Source organism: Gasterosteus aculeatus, chromosome 11, assembly GCF_964276395.1.
Source record: "Gasterosteus aculeatus chromosome 11, fGasAcu3.hap1.1, whole genome shotgun sequence".
Lineage (NCBI taxonomy): Eukaryota > Metazoa > Chordata > Actinopteri > Perciformes > Gasterosteidae > Gasterosteus > Gasterosteus aculeatus.
In genome coordinates this window covers 14,411,652-14,430,004 of record NC_135699.1, presented here as the reverse complement: position 1 = coordinate 14,430,004, position 18,353 = coordinate 14,411,652, and the positions used below count along the sequence as shown (strand labels likewise).

The 18,353-nt window shown below is 49.7% G+C and overlaps 2 protein-coding genes across 4 annotated transcripts; one reads left to right on the top strand and one right to left on the bottom strand.

Moving 5' to 3' along the window:
• Positions 1-27: 27 nt before the first annotated feature.
• LOC120827588 (uncharacterized) lies at positions 28-6,701 on the bottom strand. Of its 2 annotated transcripts, none has more exons than XM_078083986.1 (5): positions 6,004-6,701; positions 5,487-5,596; positions 3,314-3,403; positions 3,027-3,200; positions 28-1,861 (listed from the first exon to the last, which is right to left on the bottom strand). In XM_078083986.1, exons 1-5 carry the CDS (start codon positions 6,305-6,307, stop codon positions 1,736-1,738), a joined length of 804 nt encoding a protein of 267 aa, XP_077940112.1. In that variant the 5' UTR covers positions 6,308-6,701; the 3' UTR covers positions 28-1,735. The 2 variants fall into 2 exon arrangements, with proteins under 2 accessions (XP_077940112.1, XP_040046539.2); XM_040190605.2 differs by having other exon boundaries at positions 3,027-3,197.
• Positions 6,702-7,009: 308 nt separating this feature from the next.
• xylt2 (xylosyltransferase II) lies at positions 7,010-17,305 on the top strand. 2 transcript variants are annotated; one of them, XM_040190603.2, is made up of 11 exons: positions 7,010-7,333; positions 9,927-10,455; positions 10,566-10,741; positions 11,988-12,190; positions 12,369-12,449; positions 12,592-12,808; positions 13,094-13,270; positions 13,365-13,621; positions 13,703-13,898; positions 14,238-14,571; positions 15,205-17,305. In XM_040190603.2, the coding sequence occupies exons 1-11, from the start codon at positions 7,160-7,162 to the stop codon at positions 15,522-15,524; spliced, it is 2,664 nt and encodes an 887-aa protein (XP_040046537.2). In that variant the 5' UTR covers positions 7,010-7,159; the 3' UTR covers positions 15,525-17,305. The 2 variants fall into 2 exon arrangements, with proteins under 2 accessions (XP_040046537.2, XP_040046536.2); XM_040190602.2 differs by having other exon boundaries at positions 15,202-17,305.
• The last annotated feature ends 1,048 nt before the right edge of the window (positions 17,306-18,353 follow it).

Below are 18,353 nucleotides of genomic sequence, written 5' to 3'. Positions count from 1 at the left end.
GTGACATTAGAGTTTCACAAACAGAGATATCTTTGTCTTTTTTATTGAAAGGGGTCAACTGGTGGCACTATTCTGCCTGCAGGCTCCCGGTCATGACCTCTTTTGGGCTTTTTACTGACTTACCGATTCAGACATTAACACAGTATTAACACAGTACGGTCCAATGTTCTTAAAACATAAAAACATACGGCCTAAAACTGGCTTTTCTTGATCGAATGAGAAACCCAATACACATCCTTAAAATTGAATATTATTCAATATTCCCAAACGTTTCTCATGAATATGTTTGCACACTTTTAATCTTTTTTTAAACATTTTTTTATTTTTTTTCTTAATGGCAGTTCATGAGCTGGAGAAACAAATTCTAAAAACATTTGCAGGGCTTCAATTTCCACCAGGCAATACTAATTATTACATTACATAACAGGTCATTTAGCTGACGCTTTTTACATTTTTGCTCGGGGAGCAATTAGGGGTTAGGTGTCCTGTTCAGGGACACTTCAACTTGGGACAAGGGGCCGGGACTCTTTGCAGTTCCCAGCGCACCCTCTCTACCCCTGCGCCGACAACCCGTTTTCTGTAAATATGGTTAAGAAGAATGAAAGCAAAGGGTGTAGATGGCCTACATAGTCTTTGAAATATAACTGCACTGCAAACGACAGCCACACTGTGTTTGGATCTTTATATTGCTATTAAATATAATGTGCTATTGCTCTGTAATTACAATACTCTGGTATCATCGATGACAACAAAGGATTTATTTTAAATGGTTTCAGAAATATTATTGTGGAGTCGCCATGATCTCCTCAATAAATGCGGTACAAGCGTTGAGTGTTTGTGCATGATGGGTTGAAAAAAAATAAAAAGCAACTCAAGCTTGATGTTTTCTTCCACCTGAAAGGACGATCCCAGTTGCTCCCAGTGAAACATACAGCAGTTTGAAACACCACAGACCTCAGATCAGTAGTCTGTATCCAATGACAACCAAAACCCCAGTGTTGGACTCGTGCATCTTCACAAGGGCCTTGTTACTGTATTTATTTTACAATCACTCCCCTTCACGCTGCTCCTCGTCGCCTTTCAGAGAACAGAACAAATCAATGCACCTGTGGCTATAAATAAGTCAGAAAGAATCAACAATACCATCTTCCTGGAAAAAAAACACAAGCTCTGTAAAAAAAAAAAGAGGCAAAAGTGGTAAAAACAACAACAACAACAACATGTGTCTCATAATAGCTTCACAAAGGCACTCTCATCAGCACCTTTTCCTAACGCATCGCGGCTCGGCCTCGGACTAATGGGTGTCTGATAACATTACCAACCTGACAATGAGGCTTCTGGCTCAGGAGCAGCACCATAAAAGAGTGGAAAGCTCTTCACTGACACTTTAATCAACAGAGTAAACAGTGGTTCCCTTTTTGGGTTCATGAAGTACACGACTCTCCTCTTCAAGGTGTTCCAGCCACCTCGGTAAGTACGAATACCCGCTGATGGAAATTCATCAGCGTGGTAGAGCACAGTACCCGTCGCTCTCCTTCCCCCGATGCTCCTCTTTGGTTCTCCGTCCTCCGTCTCTCAGCGTGTCCTCTGGCCTCGAGTCCGGAGCTAAACGAATCGGCTCGCGCGAGGCCTCCAGCCGAGATCCCGTCCTCTACGAGTCGTGTGTGTGTGTGTGTGTGTGTGTGGTTTTCTTTTGGTGACTTCCTCACTATACAAAGCTGCCTGGAGCAGCTTGCTACACAGGTAGAACAGTGCTGCTGGTGCAGACACTCCGAGGAAGGGAGACGTCCCGGATGGATGGCAGGATGTCGCACGGCAGCTCCACAGAGTGGCGGAGGCTCTCTTCGTATGTGGGTGGAGGCTGCAGCAGAGGAGTAAGATGGGGACGGATTTTAGGAAAGCGAGTCTGAAAGAAGGACGCTTTGTTAGCCTCACCTGAGCGGCGGAGCGCAGGACTCTGGTGGGATATTTTAAGATGTAGGCCGTTGTTATCTGCCCTGAGTTGTTTTTGGTGCTTCTGTTTAGGTTTCTCTCGAAAGATGCACCACTTTTTTTGTTTTTGTTTATTCATGCGCGTCGCGTTTCAGAAACAGTACCACCACTTAAGGTGACAACTGCAAAACTATTCAGGAGAGACGGAAAATGGAGAGCAACCCGAGGACGGATCTCCCTCCCTGAGAATAAGTGGATCATGTTTGTGTTTACAATTAATCTCCACGTCAGCCTGCTGCAAAAAAAATAAAATCTCCATCGCATTATCTTTCTGATCACATCTGACAGATTCTCTCTCCCCCGACTGGATTTTCTTATCTTTTAATTGCTCGGGGAGCCTCGGGGGACAGGAGGAACCCCAAAAACCTGCCCTCTGTGTGATACACAAATCACACGCACACACATGCACACAAAAACCAGGTCGTTAAGTTTACTACCATCCTGCCTCGGTCCGCAGATATTAAGGGGCCATCAGTTGACCTTTCAGGGACGTGTTGACTGGAAAGTACCCTGTGTGTGTGTGTGCGTGTGCGTGTGTGTGTGTGTGTGTGTGTGTGTGTAGGAGATGGGCAGCCATGCTAAGGATCGTTTAATTAAGGAAAAAAGGGAAGGTCAAAGCAGAAAGAAAGCAGTGGAATGCGCCTCTTACTCATTAGCTTGTTTGCTCGAGCGCAGCGCCAGTTAAAAGCTCGGCGAAAGATCAACGCGGTAAAACCTTGAAACGCGGACGCCAGCGCGACGAGATGAGCTGATAGTGAATCCCCTTTGCTGCACCGCGACTGCAGTCTAATCTTTGAACAAGCTCTTGTACCAATATTGTATGACAGCGCGGTCATATCACAAAGGGCCCGCTCCTCATCGTCGCCATTCATCGTGACAATAATCGGGGGAGTTTATGTGACATCAAGCTTTCCTCAAACTGTAACAGGAGCACAAACTCCTCTCTGTTCCCAGGCGGAACAACAGCACCTGAACACAGCATTTGTGACTGTATCATGCGCCGTGACACATTCCTAATCCCTGATTTAACTGACCTCGGTCACAATGGGTCCATTGAGGCCGAAGCGGTCCGCGATCATCATGTGGATCTGCCTCTGGCGGTCCTTCTTTCGGACGCTCTCGTAGGAGGGGAGCCTCGGCAGGGGGGCTTCCAGCGCGGGCAGGCTGTAGCTGGAGGGCAGGCCGACGTAGAACAGCTGACCCGCCTGCTGAGACACACACGCACAGGGGGACACTCATGAGGGACAGGAAACAGACGCTTGGGGTGGATACTGTCTGATGGTCCCGGAAATATATATATATTCATGTCTGGCTCGCTCACCTGAGTCCTGTCATCCACGGTGTGAGTGGGCTCAAGACAAGGGGATCCCACCAGCGTCTGTCTGCTGCTGTAATACTGCGGAGGAGCGTCCTGCAAAACAAGCAGTTGTAAATGAAACAAGTGTGTCCCACAAAGCCGAGCGCTGTGAGTTCTGCCGCTGCAATTAGTCAAAAGATTGTCTCCTTTCAGCCCCCCATTTACTAATGTTCATGCCTTGTTTAATCACTGTGGACACTGGCTGGTTTAGCAGTGCCATAAATTGTTTAATCAATGAGGAGACCACCCTCTAATTTCCAAGCCTCCTCCCAGTCCCACCCATTCTAAGACAGGACCTGTCGGGGTCTCACGTATGAAGCGAAATAAAAGAAGAAAAAAACACAGGAAAACGCAGTAATTGCCCGCAGTCCAAACGAGTGTCCTTTGTGGGGGAGAACAATGTGATGTCCTACTGTGGCATCGGGGTCCCTCGGCAACAAGCCCCACCGTGTGGTCCTTTCAGTGTCTGTCTCTTGGCCTGGTAGCTGCAGCAGGTATACCTCTTAACGAGCACACGGTGCACATTACGGCCTCGTGTGTCGATGCAACAAAGTCAATATGTCGCCTGACGCGGATTTAAACCCAGTGTTGAGTGTTTGTTATTGCCGGGGCCAAATGTGGCTGTTGTTATTGAGGAGATCTCCTCTGCGGAAGCAACTAAGGTCTATGTGGTGGTATAAAAAGATTTATCGTTTTCCCAGGCCGGGTTAATACAAACAATGACATCACTCACACTCGGAGTGACGCAAGCTAACGACCTTTGCCTTAATCCCCACATCGTCACGGAGGGACTGACAACACCCCCAAAGAAGTGATGTCAGAGGTCACTTTCCCCTCACTGGTTTGTACTTTTAAGAAGCCAAGTCCTCAAGGAGGAGGAGAAGTAAAAAAAAAAAAAAAGGAGACTTGGCCTTTTGTCTCCTTCCACTTATTCAGCCAGTGTGAAAAAGCACAACCGTGTAAAATCAGTGTTGAAGTCGGGGGAGGAGCCCAGCGGCAGCGTGCCTTTTCCACCGCCGCAACCTAAAGGAGGTCCATTGTCCCCCTTGTGTCCCCGACACCCACAGTGGGGTCGGCCCACTATTCATGGTGCAAAATGAAGCAGGGAAAGGTATGTGACGATGAAGTTAAAGACATGAAAATGTCCCACAGGAGCACAAAGCGAGGCTCTGTGTGTGCGTGTGTGTCCCTTTCTGCCTCCTCATCATAAAAAACAACACAGAGCCTTTTGGGTTTTAGGGAAAAGTTGCAGTGTATTAATTAGCATTTATCTCATGCCCCGCTGTTTGCAGTGTGTCACGATGTACTGAACTGACGCAATGTCTTCCTATCACCTGTGGACACGTACAGCTGTAACTAAGGGCCATCGTGTCCCAGTGAAACACTCTGTTAGTTCCCTAAACGAGACCACACGACTCCTCCGTTAAAAAGCACAGTTTGGACTGAGCTTCCTGTCTGTTGAAGGGTGGAGGCCCGAGTTTACGCCTCTGCAACCCAAAGATAACACTCAAACTTCCCCCCTGGGACTGAAGACAGGAAGAGGAAGCAGGGCGACTGCGCCTCCAATGAGAAGTCACCTACATTTACACAACCATCGCCTCCAGCACCATTCAGCGTCGAGAGAAGCGAGGTGTTTGAGGTGTGAAAATACATAATGAAATAAAAGGCCTGACACTCTCTTAAACACCTTAAGGATTAAGTTGTTTTGCCTCACCCGCTATGCCGATGTCAGCATCTCAAAATCTGATTTGCACTGATTGAATTACTCTGGCGCTGAAGTCGCATCAATATGCGGCGGTCAGTGCTAATTCTGTCCAATTCCATTAGAGTTGCCGTGGCAGATATTTCTGGAGGGCAGCTAATTCCACTGAGGAAAATCCACCGCCTGACAATGATCTTATCAGGTTCATTGTAGTCCTTTTGCCACTGACGTGCAAATTGAATCTGACACTGTGTGATGGCGCGACGCTGAGTGCACATGGTGTCTTTGAGTCCTCTCTCTCTCTCTCGCTCGCTCTCTTCAGTGGGACGTGGACAACTCTGCTAGATCAGCATCACAACTGAACATACGTGCCACTTTTTTTTTTTAAAACAGCACAAAAGGCAGTTTCTCCTCTTTGTGTGTGGTTTTTCTTACCATATCTGCACGTGGCCCCCGATGGGAGCAGAGTTTGCAGCACTGAAGATCGTTGCGGTAAAGAATGGACAGCAGCACCACGATGACCACAAAGAACACCAGGGACGAAACTGTTTGAAAAGCAGGAGAAAGGGAAATGTTTGTTAAACAGACCGTTTCCTTTTCTTTTCTCGCAGTTATAACAGTTATATCCATTTTAGCAGTTCCAAACATTTAGCGAGAGGAATCACTTTCAGTTTGAAATTTGAAAACTTAAGAAGCTTTGACTTCTCTCTGTCTATTAAAAAAAATGACAACTGAAAAATAATAGACGGTATGAATTATAGTTGAAATCTTTGAGTAAATATGAGACAATCAAATGTGCTAAAAGGCAATGATCCAGTAGAACCCCTATCACAATGCTGCAAGAGTAAGTGCAAAAATCCAAGAGGCAGAACTATTAAAATCACTCTCCAGAAACAGAACCTCCTCTAACAAAATATTCTCTCTATCATAATAATGACAAGACTGAACTTACACGACGCGGCGACCACAGTGAGCTGATCCGAGGTCAGCTGTGAGGAGGGGATGGTTGGACTTGCGGTTGTGGACATTTCTTCCGTGTAAACTGTCAAAGTCCCATTATTGAGAAGCCCTCCTGAACTGGTGAGGCTCAGCACGAAGCCCCTCATCTCCTCCCCGCCATCGCCCGCCCGCTCGCGGACAGTGCGCGTGACGCTCTCCATGCGCGTCTCTGCGAGTGGGAGCTCCCACTCTCCGCTCCGCGAACACGTCACACGGCGGGCGCGCGCGTGTGTGCGTGTGTGTGTGTGCGCGCGCATGTGTGTGTGTGTGTGTGTGTGTGTGTGGAGCTGCTCGTGAAAAAGGCGCACCGACCCCGTGACGTCACCCCGGCTCCTCCGTTGAGCCACCAGATTTATTGCAAAAGTTCCACCCGGAGCAGCGATGCAACAAGCCGATTACACGGAGTGCAAAAAGATGTCGGAGAGGGTCGCCCTCACGCTGCGTCCTTCCTCCGTAATGCCCCCCAACACCACAGTAGATTAACACACCGGATGCCTGAGCTGGAGTCCCGTTACCCGGGAGACTGTTGGGGGTCTGTGGGGGTCCCGTTCTGAGATGATTTCTATGCAGACAAAGAGAACTAATGTCGTGTTAGTATTCATGGACGGGAAGCGTCTTTAACAACGGAATGTATTTCAAATAATTATGACAGATGCCTGTCAAGAGGAAATTACACAAACAATTATGATAATGAAAAAAACATTTTTTTAATTGTCTATTCATGGTGATCGCTCAGGATTTATTGGACGGATTTACCTCATATGACCCCGGCTAACTAACTGCTATCTAACTAATCCTTTGATTGAGCTTTTCTGGAATTGATCAATAGGCCACGTTATATTATGGACCAAAGGCAGCAGGGAGAAGGAAGCCAGAGGTAACTTGAGCCTTTAAAGAGGATGTAGGCCAACCAAATGAGCTTTAGGGTCAGATGACGTATTTTATAAACCTAAAAGTTTTCGTTTGTGTAGGTCTCTGTTTAATGTAAAATAAAAACAGTGCTGCCGCAGACTTGCGACAATAAATAGAAGCTTAAACATAAACACGGGGCACAAACTTTACGGCAACCTGAGGATTCCGAGCGCCATGCCGTGCGCGCGCCATTCAGAATGCAGCGTGCACGCGCTCGTCGTCGACCGGGAGTCGAAAAAATGGTGGCCAGCGACCGAGTACAGAAGCTGCTCCGGCGATACAAACTCGCCATTGCCGCCGCACTGACCATCCTGCTGGTCCAGGGGCTCGTGGTGTGGAGCCTGAGGAGTCTGGAAGAGGGCGAGGCCGAGGTGGGTGATGTTCCCTCGGACCGTCGGTGACACGGCGGTGTTTCTCGGGGGGGGGCTTTAATCCTGGAGCTAACGGGGGAGCCTAGCGCTTAGCCTAGCTTCCCGTGTGTTATGATGCGGTAACGGCTAGCCGATGCTAGCCCGGTTAGCGGCTGTTGAACAGCGCCACTCCGGAACATTTGGGTAACGTTACAACCGGACCAGCACTGCCCGTCCGTCCGTGTGCTCCAGCCCGCTACGGCACGCAGCGCCGCACGGTTACACACGTGGAACGAGCGGGTTTGACCGTGTTGGGGTGACGTTAGTCGGGGGGGGGGGGGGGGGGGGGGGAACTTGCCGTCGAGGCGGAGCAGTGGACTTTTGGGGAGAGTCGCTAACGTGAATGTGTGTGTACATGTTAAATCCGGTGCAGCTGGTTGTGTAGAGAAAACGCGGTGATGGGCAAACGGACGGAACCAGAACCGGGCACACACACTCACGCACACGCACGCACGTCACTGGGGCGTCTGTGCAGTGATGCAACTTTTTAGCAACATGTGAAAGGAATCCGTTATGATTCATCGACCATGAACCGTCCATCGCCATGAGCCAAGACCACTGAGCAGCTGCTAGACATTCAAACATCTGCTCTACTGTTTGTGTTTACATCCGCCAGAGGGCTGTGACCTTCAATACGCTTTGAATCTTTACCAAAACACCCTTAGAGGGAGCGTGACCCAGGGATAGGGGGGCTGAGGGGAGGGGGGTGATCCTGAAACAATTCCTTTTTAACATGATCCTGGTTGCAGCGTGGGAAGTTCATCTTGGAGTCTCCCACCCACCCGGAGGCAGCCGATGTTCCGGGTCTCCCCTCCCAACAAGTTGCAGGGAGTTTGTGAGCAGGAGTGGGACACGTGGAGGGGCTGCATGCGCCCCGGGGCTCACAGGAATGCACGCTGAAACCTCACCTGAGTTGGGAACCGGTGCTGAACCCCTAACCTAACACGGGACCGTGCATCGGGCTGTTTCTCAGTCACTATACGAGTGACGCGTGTTCCCAGCTTGGATGATGTAATCCGTTTCCTCCGCACTGACTTAAGCGTGACATTGTGACATGTCCCGGATCATATTGCAGAACCTTTTGAATTCCACCACCTGTTTGCATTATGAGCCTGTGGGCTTTGTGTTACCTGATGAGCGGCATTCAGGCTTAAACATGCTTCAGCAGATGTTCAGAGAAGAATGGGTCTGTGGTGAACTGTAAATCCTGTAGGACCGTAAAGGGGGAGACGGGCCCCACCTTTAAAATCCCATCGAGTATTTGCTGTCCAGTGCTTCAAGTATTCTTCCCGAGCTTCTTTTTAAATGAACAATTTCAGGTTGAAAACAGCTGTCACTCATTATTTGTGTATTTTAGGCTGCGTAATGTGACACTGCTGCTCAGTGCACATGTCAGCCTGACATGCAACTATGTTGGCAGTCGTCCACACAAATGTCAAACGACTGGAGGAAAAAAATGCAGAATCAAGTTTGGGTCTTAAGAAAGCATATTAATCCTTGCAGGTGAACAGTCGGGGAGGCTGATTTCTCAGAGCGCTGTGCATGTGTGAGCACAGCCACCTTGGTTTATATTTAAAGCCCTCGGAGGGGAGGTGAGGACCGAAGGAGAGGAAGAAGCAGACCGCCATCCTCGTGTCGCCCTCCGCTTGTCTGAGCTCTCCTGCGGAGCCGAGCGCTCGCTGCCGCTTCGCGCTTCAGCAGATGGCGACACTGATACGGTTTCACTCCTCTTTAATTGGAAAATTGTAAAGTAAAGCGGCTGCACGGCTCGCCTTTGAATCAATGCATTTTTTTTTTTTACACGATGGTGTTAATTAAAAGCTGTGAAAACGAGCGATAAGGAAAATGGAAACATTGCCCCCCCCGCTGTGCGCTTGTATGAGAACATTTTCTCTTGCAGCCGAAACTATCTGTCCGTGTCAGCTGGAGGAAGATGTTCCCGGTGGTGTTTTTATTAATGCATCAGCGATAGAAACACAACGTACCGTCACTGATGGAAACAATGTGAGACAATTGGTCAATTTAAACCGGCTGAAGCCCGTACTGCCGTGACTGGAATGCACCTGGGCGTCTCACTGTGACGGGTCTGAGGGCCCGCACACACACACACACACACACACACACACACACAGTAGCTGTGTGACAAGGATTATCTGTATCACCTCCTTAAAGTCTGAGCTTGCTAGCATGCTTGGTTTCTGTGTTCGTGTCTGCAACACGAGATGTGCGTTCATGTCGTTCTGCCAGAGGGAGCTGAAACAGGTTGGTCGAGGTCTCTACAGTTAATCACGGGATCCAATGTGTTTGTGTCTTTGTGTGTGTGTGTGTCTGTGTGTGTGTGTGTGTGTGGGGCAATCTCAGAACTGTGCTTTTTGCAGATTAGCTTCACAAAAAGCAAGAGGCTCTGCTAAAAATAGTCCAGATCAGAGGCGCGAGACAAAGACTACACAAGTAAACACTTCCGCTGCTTCAGGGCTCCTGCAGCTGTTGTCTTAGCGGTGGTCTTCGTTTACCTTCTGCTGTTTAACTCTGGATCTCCTTCTTCTCTCCACAGAGAAAAACCCGCCGGTCTAAGCTGCCGGACCCCAACAGCCAGGACCTCAAAAGAGACTCCTCAGTTTGGGAGAAACCAAACGCGTTGCCGGGGAGGAACCGCGGGAGGTGGAGCGGCCGGTCGGAGAGGACGGGGGGCACGGCGGCCAGCGCGCTGAGGAGAGGGTCCAGCCGCAAAGTCGAAAAGCCCGGCGTCCGGCTGAAGTCCACCCTGGGTCTGGTGCAGGACGGCGCCGTCCTCCACGATCCGTCCAGCAGCCGGAACTTCAGCGACACCCGAGGGGGAGCCGACGGCGCGGCCAAGCCGCTGACCGGCGGCGCGCCGGGGGAGACGGGCAGCGTGGACGGGGCGCACCAAGCCCCCAGCAGCGGCTTCGTGCCTAAATGCAACATCGGCGGCAAGGACGCGCTGTCGGCCATCCATCGCGCCGGGTCGCAGCAGTGCCGACAGGAGATCGCCAACATCGTGTGTCAGCATCAGGCCGGGAAGCTCATGCCGGGCGCGCTCCCCCAGTTCTGCCCACAGCTCGGTGAGAATCCTGCACATCTTCTGTAACCTCCTCCATTCATCGTTCATCCAGAGAACAGCTGTCTGCTCTCAACAGCTGGCCCATGAGTTTCATTCTTTGATTCCGTCCAGCCGTATCGAATCAGGCGCAGGCCTTCGGCGAGCTGGACAACAGCCTGACCAAAGTGAAGAACCCGGTCCGAGTGGCTTTCGTCCTGATGGTCCATGGCCGAGCTGTGCGGCAGCTCAAGCGGCTCATCAAAGCCATATACCACCGTGACCACTACTACTACATCCACGTGGACCAGGTGAGCCACGAATAGAGGATCGCGTCACATGCACACAGACGGCACGAGGAACACAATTCTTTCTTTGCTTTGGTCGTGGTTTTGGTTCTGCTGGAGCTCGTGGTTTATTTATGGTTATGCTGAACATTTGGCTCCCTGCTTGGTTCTGGCTTCAGTCAGCTCCCAAATGCTTTTACCGGTTAGGGCTTCTTGCATCATGAAGGTTAAATACATCCCGTGGGTTCCTTAGTGTGCTAAAGGGGATTAGCCCGGATAGAGTAAAGTGTGGGTTATTCTTAGCGGCTGGATTTAGTGGAAGAAAAGTCCGCTATCGCGTGCAGCTCAAGAAGACAAATGACTTTGGCGGACTGGAGGTCCCGAGGCGGAGACCTCCGACGTGTTCTGCTGCAGAGGGGCAGCGGGGAGGAGTAGGTGGGACAGACGCCATCTCACACTCTTGGTGGTTGTCACTGAGGCAGAAGCCCGTTCTGATGGACGAGTGTGGGAAAGAGGTCGGGTTGTTCCTGAGTGAGTCCGCCAGCAACCTCTGCTCTGCTTTTATGAGCACCACCGGGACAAGCACCGGTTGTTTTGAATGTCTGAAGAAGACTTGTCCACAGATGTCCACTCTTAATTTAACGCGGGACAGAGTCAGTAGCACACAGTTTGTGCTTCACGTAACAAAACAATGGCACTTCGTGTCCCTGAACAAAGTGTCTTTCTCTGTTAAGCAGCCTATTTATTGTCTTTTTATTAGCCACCTTCATTTGTAAATAATAAATATGACGTATGATAATAAATTGGTAGTTGAATTGAAGAAAAGGTTTGAAGCAACAGATTTTGTGCTTCTTGCTATCGTCAGACTCACGGTTAAATCTTCTAACGTCTAAAGCTCGGCAGCAGCTTGGCTCTTTGACTTCCTTCATCTCGTATTTTATTCCCACAAATTTAATCCCCGCCTGAGGTTTTACAGAGTGATTTCCTATAAGCTCAGTTTGCTGCTGCTCGGCTTTTCACCTCCTGCCAGCTGGAGAAGGAAAGAAAATTTTCCCACTTTCTCCATCATCGCGATGACCCACAATGCAAAGCACCATGGGGCTGTTTGTTCTGCTCGGATCAGATTCTCTTTCAACTCCAGCCAGATTTGTGTGGCCGTGTCGGCTCAGCGGCAGCCGCAGATCCGTGGGAACTCGGCTACCTTTGTGAGGCCCGAACTCAGGTTTCGCCCATTTAAACAGTCGCACCTTCTGCTTCCGAAATCCTCCAGCGGTCCGGCTACCTGCACCGGGAGGTCCTGCAGATAGCCCAGCAGTACCCGAACATACGAGCCACGCCCTGGCGGATGGTCACCATCTGGGGAGGGGCCAGCCTCCTGAAGGCCTACCTACGCAGCATGCAGGACCTGCTCTCCATGCTGGACTGGAAGTGGGACTTTTTCATCAATCTCAGCGCCACAGACTTCCCCACGAGGTCAGCGGAATAACATCACCGTTAAAAACATTTCTGTGTGATTGGTTAGATGCACGCCGAGGTCTCTCGTGGATATTAGCAGGGAGCGCCACACTTCGAAACACCAAAGAACCTTCTGGAAATTTCTTTGCGGTGCCACGTCTTTTCTGTCCTTTCTCACCTTCTCGCCTTCCCGCAGGACCAACAATGAACTGGTGTCGTTCCTGTCGCAGCAAAGAGACAAGAACTTCCTGAAGTCCCACGGGAGAGAAAACGCCCGGTCAGTGTCTGACATTTTCCCACTTGACATATTTTGACTTTTGACTTATTCATCTATGACGTTTTTCTAACATATATTTATGTCAGAATATTGGTTTCAAACCCTTTTTCAAAATAACGTATTTTTCATCTGTCTGTTTAAGGTTTATTAAGAAGCAAGGCCTCGACCGCCTCTTCCACGAGTGCGACAACCACATGTGGCGTCTCGGCGAGCGCAGCATCCCCGAAGGCCTCGACGTCTCCGGCGGCTCCGATTGGTTCGCGCTCACCCGCCGCTTCGTGGAGTACGTCATCGGCTCCCAGGATCCCCTGGTGTCGGGGCTGAAGCAGTTCTATTCCTACGCGCTGCTCCCCGCCGAGGTGAGACAAGATGTTGATTTGATGTACGAGTGTGTCGCGGGCTCGTCCTCCCCCCCCCGCCGAGCCAGAGGAGCCCGGCGGCGGAGATACCGTAATACTTTAAGCTCTCTCCGGCTCAGCGCCGCAGAGGTACCGTCTGGGTTTATCTGACAGGTGTGGTTTAAAGCGCTTTGTTCCCTGCGGTTCGTGGCGGCGGACGCGAAGCGTTCCTCCTCGTCTTCGAGCGCAGCCTCGGTCCCGCAGTGCGCGGCGCTAACGGCGTCTCTGCTCGCGCCTCTTTCGCAGTCCTTCTTCCACACGGTGCTCGGGAACAGTCACATGTGTGACACGCTGGTGGACAACAACCTGCGAGTCACCAACTGGAACCGCAAGCTGGGCTGTAAATGCCAGTACAAGCACATCGTGGACTGGTGCGGCTGCTCCCCCAACGACTTCAAACCACAAGACCTCATCCGGATCCAGGTGAGCAACAGCTGCTTCCCTCTGCCTCCTGTTTTTATTGCCTTTTGGGTTCAGTGTTTGTTTTAATCTCTTGGTTATTCTGTTCTTCCAACAGCAATTGACCCGTCCGACATTCTTTGCACGCAAGTTTGAGTCGGCAGTGAACCAGGAGGCCATAGACATTCTGGACACTCACCTGTACGGCCAGTACGCCCCGGGCACCGTCGCCGTCAAGGCGTACTGGGAGAGTCTGTTCGAGAGGTCGGATGGCGTCGGCTCGCTCGCCGACGCGGCGCTCACCGCGTACAGCGCTTTCTCTCGTCTGGGCTTGAGGAATCTGGAAAGCACGCAGAGCGGCGTGGAGGCCTGCAGGTCCGTGGACACTTCTGGGGATCAGTGAAGGATAAAACGGGCTTCTTTCTAATAATAAATATGTCATTTTGCTCCCTGCAGGTTTGAACCAGTCGGCCACCCTCTATCAGTGCACGTTTACTTTTATGACGACCGTTTCCAAGGATATCTGGTGCGTCAGGAAGTCCAGGCTGTCGGTTCAAAGGTCAAGGAGACGCTGGAGATGTGGGCAGTGCCCCAAGCCACGCTGGTCCTCGAGACAAACCTGAAGGAGTTTGAGAGGCTCAAGAACCTGGAAGTAAGCAGCCTCCTCGTCTGAAGAAGAGGATTCTCCATTATGGTGGTGCACACCTTTTAATATCAAAGGGAAAACTGCTTCACAGAAGATTTTCTCCCTGATATGGAAACTTGGCTGTTTTTAATCAATCTAACCAAAGCTGAACTTTGAAGTTAATTAGTTTTTCCTTTTTATTAATACGTTGGGAGGAGAGCTACGGCAGGAAGTGCTTACACCTTCTCTCTGCTTGTCCTCAGATGAAGCATGAAAGTCAAAGACGCGGGAGGCCTCGTGTTGCTCCATCGTGTCACATAATCCAACGCTACTCGACAGATTCCTTTTTGTCTTCCTCCCCGGCAGATCGGCACGGAGTGGGACCCCAAAGAGAGAATCTTCCGGAACTTCGGCGGCGTGATCGGCCCTCTGAGCGAACCCCTGGCGGTCCAGAAGTGGGCGCGCGGTCCCAACCTCACAGCCACCGTTGTGTGGATCGACCCGGCTCTCGTGGTGGCCGCCTCCTACGACATCGCGGTGGACGTGGACGCCGAGTACACCCAGTACAAGCCCGCCCTGCAGCACCCCCTGCGGCCCGGCACCTGGACGGTCCGGGTGCTGAAGCAGTGGCAGCGCGTGGCGGAGGTCCGCTTCCTCGTCATGCCCTTAACCTTCCGAGATAAGGAGCCGCTGCGCAGAGGTGAGCCGTGGACACACAGCTGTTGACTATCCTCTGCGTCAGTCTGCAGGAGGAAGATCCTTCTTATTGACAACAATTCCAACCATGGGATTTAAAGATTAGATTAGATTAGATTCAACTTTATTGTCATTGCACAGGGTACAAGTACTGAGGCAACGAAATGCAGTTTAACATCCAACCAGAAGTGCAAAATAGCAAAAAGTGCAGAGTATGTGCATATGTAAAGTGTAATAATTGAATAAATAGATGAACAGTAAGAAATAGTTGTGCAATATGAACAGCACTACTGCTGTCTGAGACGCTCGGGATTGGGCCCGTTTAATGGAAGGGAATCATCTTGAAAAAGGGGCACATGGATAGAATTGATCCAAATTAAGCTCCACCGCGTGTGTTAATGGTAATGATCCAGAACATGTCACTGGTGTTATTTTATTTGCTTCTGGACAACAACAGAGAAATAAACTACAGGCGTTGTTCTTTTGATGGAAATGTTGATGCAGAATATCACTGAACTAATTGAAGGTTAAGTTTGAAAGTTTTCTATTTGGATCCTTTTAAATACTTACCCCCCCCCCCCCTTCCCCCTCCTTTGCTTTCTCTTTGTTGCGTGACCCCAAATGTCCCGTCCAGAAGAGGACAGCTGGCTCCATGCGGGTCCTACAAAGAACTTGTACCTGGAGCAGAACTTCCAGCAGCTGAGCGCCGTCCTGAAGCTGCCCCCCCCCGAGTCGGCCATGCAGGAGGCCCAGCGGAGAGCCCAGCTGGTGGGTCGGCCCCTTGAAGCCTGGGTGGACAGCAGCGTTGGGGCCTTCTGGGTCACAGGCGGCCTGTGTGCCACGGAGTCCTCGTCCTGCCCGGCCGTGGGACCCTGCCGCGAGACCTCCTGGAGCTCCCTGTCCCCGGACCCCAAGTCGGAACTGGGCCCGGTCAAAAGCGACGGGCGGATCAGGTAGCCCCGACAGGAGGAGAGACTGTGGACTGAGAGGGGAGCCGGCGCGCTCCAACAGAACCTGTGTCAGATCGAGGGCACATGAACAGGCTGGTGTTCCTGCACCGGGGGGGGCGGGACGTCCTCAGTGAAGTGGTAATCCAGACAGGCAGGGCGGCACTGCTGGAAATTTGCACATAAAACGGTGGGATTGTTCGATGAAATGGTCCCGACCATGTATAGTTTTTTTTCCCCCTGTCAAACAGTTTGCCGGGCTGGAGGGGGGGGAGGGGACCTCTGTTCACAGTTTTCACATTTCCCTCCACTTTGAAAGAATCGGGAAGCGTTTGCCAACACTCCACAGGAGGCTCTTCTTCATTTCAAGGCGGAGCGGAACCTCTGGATGATGATGATGTCGTCGTGCTTGTTTTGAAGCCTTATCGTCATGTGAGCATGAGGAGCAGACGGATGAAGTGCACTTTACTGTCGGGCTGTGATATTAAACAAAAGGGGGGGGGGCAGAAGTTAAAGAGTCACGGATGAGGTCACTTCACTTTCAAACCACACACACACACACACACAAGAGAGTGTAGAGAGTATTTAATGTGTAGTTCTGTTTACTGTGACATATCATCGAACATGTTTGTTGTATGTATTTGTTTAGTCTGTTAAGTTGTCTTTGAGCTCCATCGCTGCAAAAACACACACATAGTTGTTATTTTTTAAACGTTACGTGTGGGTAAGGAGCCCTGAAGATGAGATTCTTCTGTCATTTTCCAAGTTCTGTTTCCTGTGAATTTGATCAGTGAGCTTTTTGGTTTCCAGACTTCTTTTAGTTTTAAAGGAATAGTTTAGTTTGCGTTCTTGCCCTGAGTTAAGTGAGAACATCGATAGTTTAGTAACTACGATGCAGAAGGAGTAGAAAAGGCTGTCCTGATATCCGAAGGCAACTCGATCAGCCGCCCAGTAACTCAAGTATCCAAAGCTGTCTTTTGTTTGACGTGTGAAAAGCCTCGTTGTGCTAATCGGTCTCTTTCATCCACGTTTACTCGACAAGACGCTGAATGCGTCGATTTCCCAAAATGTTGAACTTTTCTTTTAGGTTCAAGACTTTTAAATCGGACAAAAGGTGAAAGTTCCCGTGCACCACTTCATGTTTGCCGTTGGTGTCGTGTCCTCACGTTGGTTGTTGTCCTCATTTCATCTACTGAACCCAAATGTTAAACGGTACACCGCCTGTCTTGTGTTTTAATGATGGAGGGAATCTAAGCTGCCTTCACTTAGTGAGAAGAAATGTTTACTAAAGGATTATAGCTTCCAGAGACGTGCAATGAATGCCTTTCCAGTTAGACAGTGACCCCCCCTCCCGTCTCACATCTGTCTTGGTCCTCTTTTTTTTTTTTTTTTTTAAACCTTATTTTAAACGTTCTTAAACAATAGTTGGCCACTACATGGGTTTTCAAGTGACCTTGTTTAACTTGCACATTACAGCCGCTTCAGTGAAGCCCCAGTTTTTTTGATGAGAGCGATCGGCGGATCAGATGTTATTTTTCTACGCTGTGTGTTTGTTGTCCGTTCATCTCCACTGCTAACTGTTAACGACTGCTGTCTAATGAGGCGGTTCTCAAGACGCTCGCCCTCGTGTGAAGCAGACCAGGTGTTTTTTGTTTTTTTGGGGGGGGGGGGTAGGTCTCTGACGGCGAGTCCCGCTGAGCTCTGTGGCTCTAATCCGCGAGGGCGACTTGAGGCCTTTGGGGAAGCTCATCTGCATTCTGACTGATGAATAAAAACAAACACTTTTCTAAAGCTGTTTTCTTGTGATTTTTCACAACCCCAAAATCCATCCGCCTGAATCAGGTGGCCCGTGAATGGTAATTCTTTTATTTCTCATGTTTCCACTCTATTTTAAGTGTTTTTCCTCGTAAAGCAGCGGAGGAAGTGGGACGAGGAGCTCTCCAGGGTGCTGAACGCTTCCTTGTTGTCACGTCATGGATTTCGCTTCATAAAATACTGTAAACTACACCTGTCACATAAACATCGAGTGAGTGCACTGCCTTTTTGCCCCGGATGTAACCCTGCAGAAGGGGGGGGGGGTCGGAGGTGACGGCCGAGGGAGAGGAGCTTTGAAGCTCAATTTGTTTGCAGAAGCTCGTCTGCTTCGCTCTCGTTTTTTCTTCCAATATAACGATGGTTTTACGATGATGTAATCATTGTAAAAAGGAAACCTGACATGTTCCTAATAATATTATAACCAATTATTCAGTTTCTAATATTTCTATATTTTTATTTAAAAAACATGCCTCTTTTAAATGTTTATTTTGTATTGTAATTTTTTTTACCCATCAGTCAAATGTATCTGAAACCCTCCACTGGAGCCTCACCGCTGTGATCCATCAGCTGTAAAGCGTAAATCATTAGTATTCATGTGTAAAATCGAGTTAATCATCCGTGTGTGATCGCATGCAGCGAATCAGCAGCAGACTCCCTCATTTGGACACAAACACACACACACACACACACACAGATCTAACACTGTAAAGCTGTCAAGAGGTCAATCCTGTTCTGTTTTCTCACAGTAAAAACAACATAAACAGGGTATAGTTACCACGACTAACGTAGTAACGCGCTATGTTAAATATGTTTCTGTCAGATACTTTTTTGCTTTAAAGTTGAAGATATTTCCATGATTATATTTCTTCACCAGCTTCCTGGTGGTCAATAACTGTTCGATGCGTGCGGCAGGCTGTGAACAAACTCCTTCTCGCTGGCTCGTACCGTTACATTTGCTGTTTTGCCGAGTCACAGGCTCCCAGGAACCAGCCGGCATACTAACGACAGATGGCTCAACTCTCAA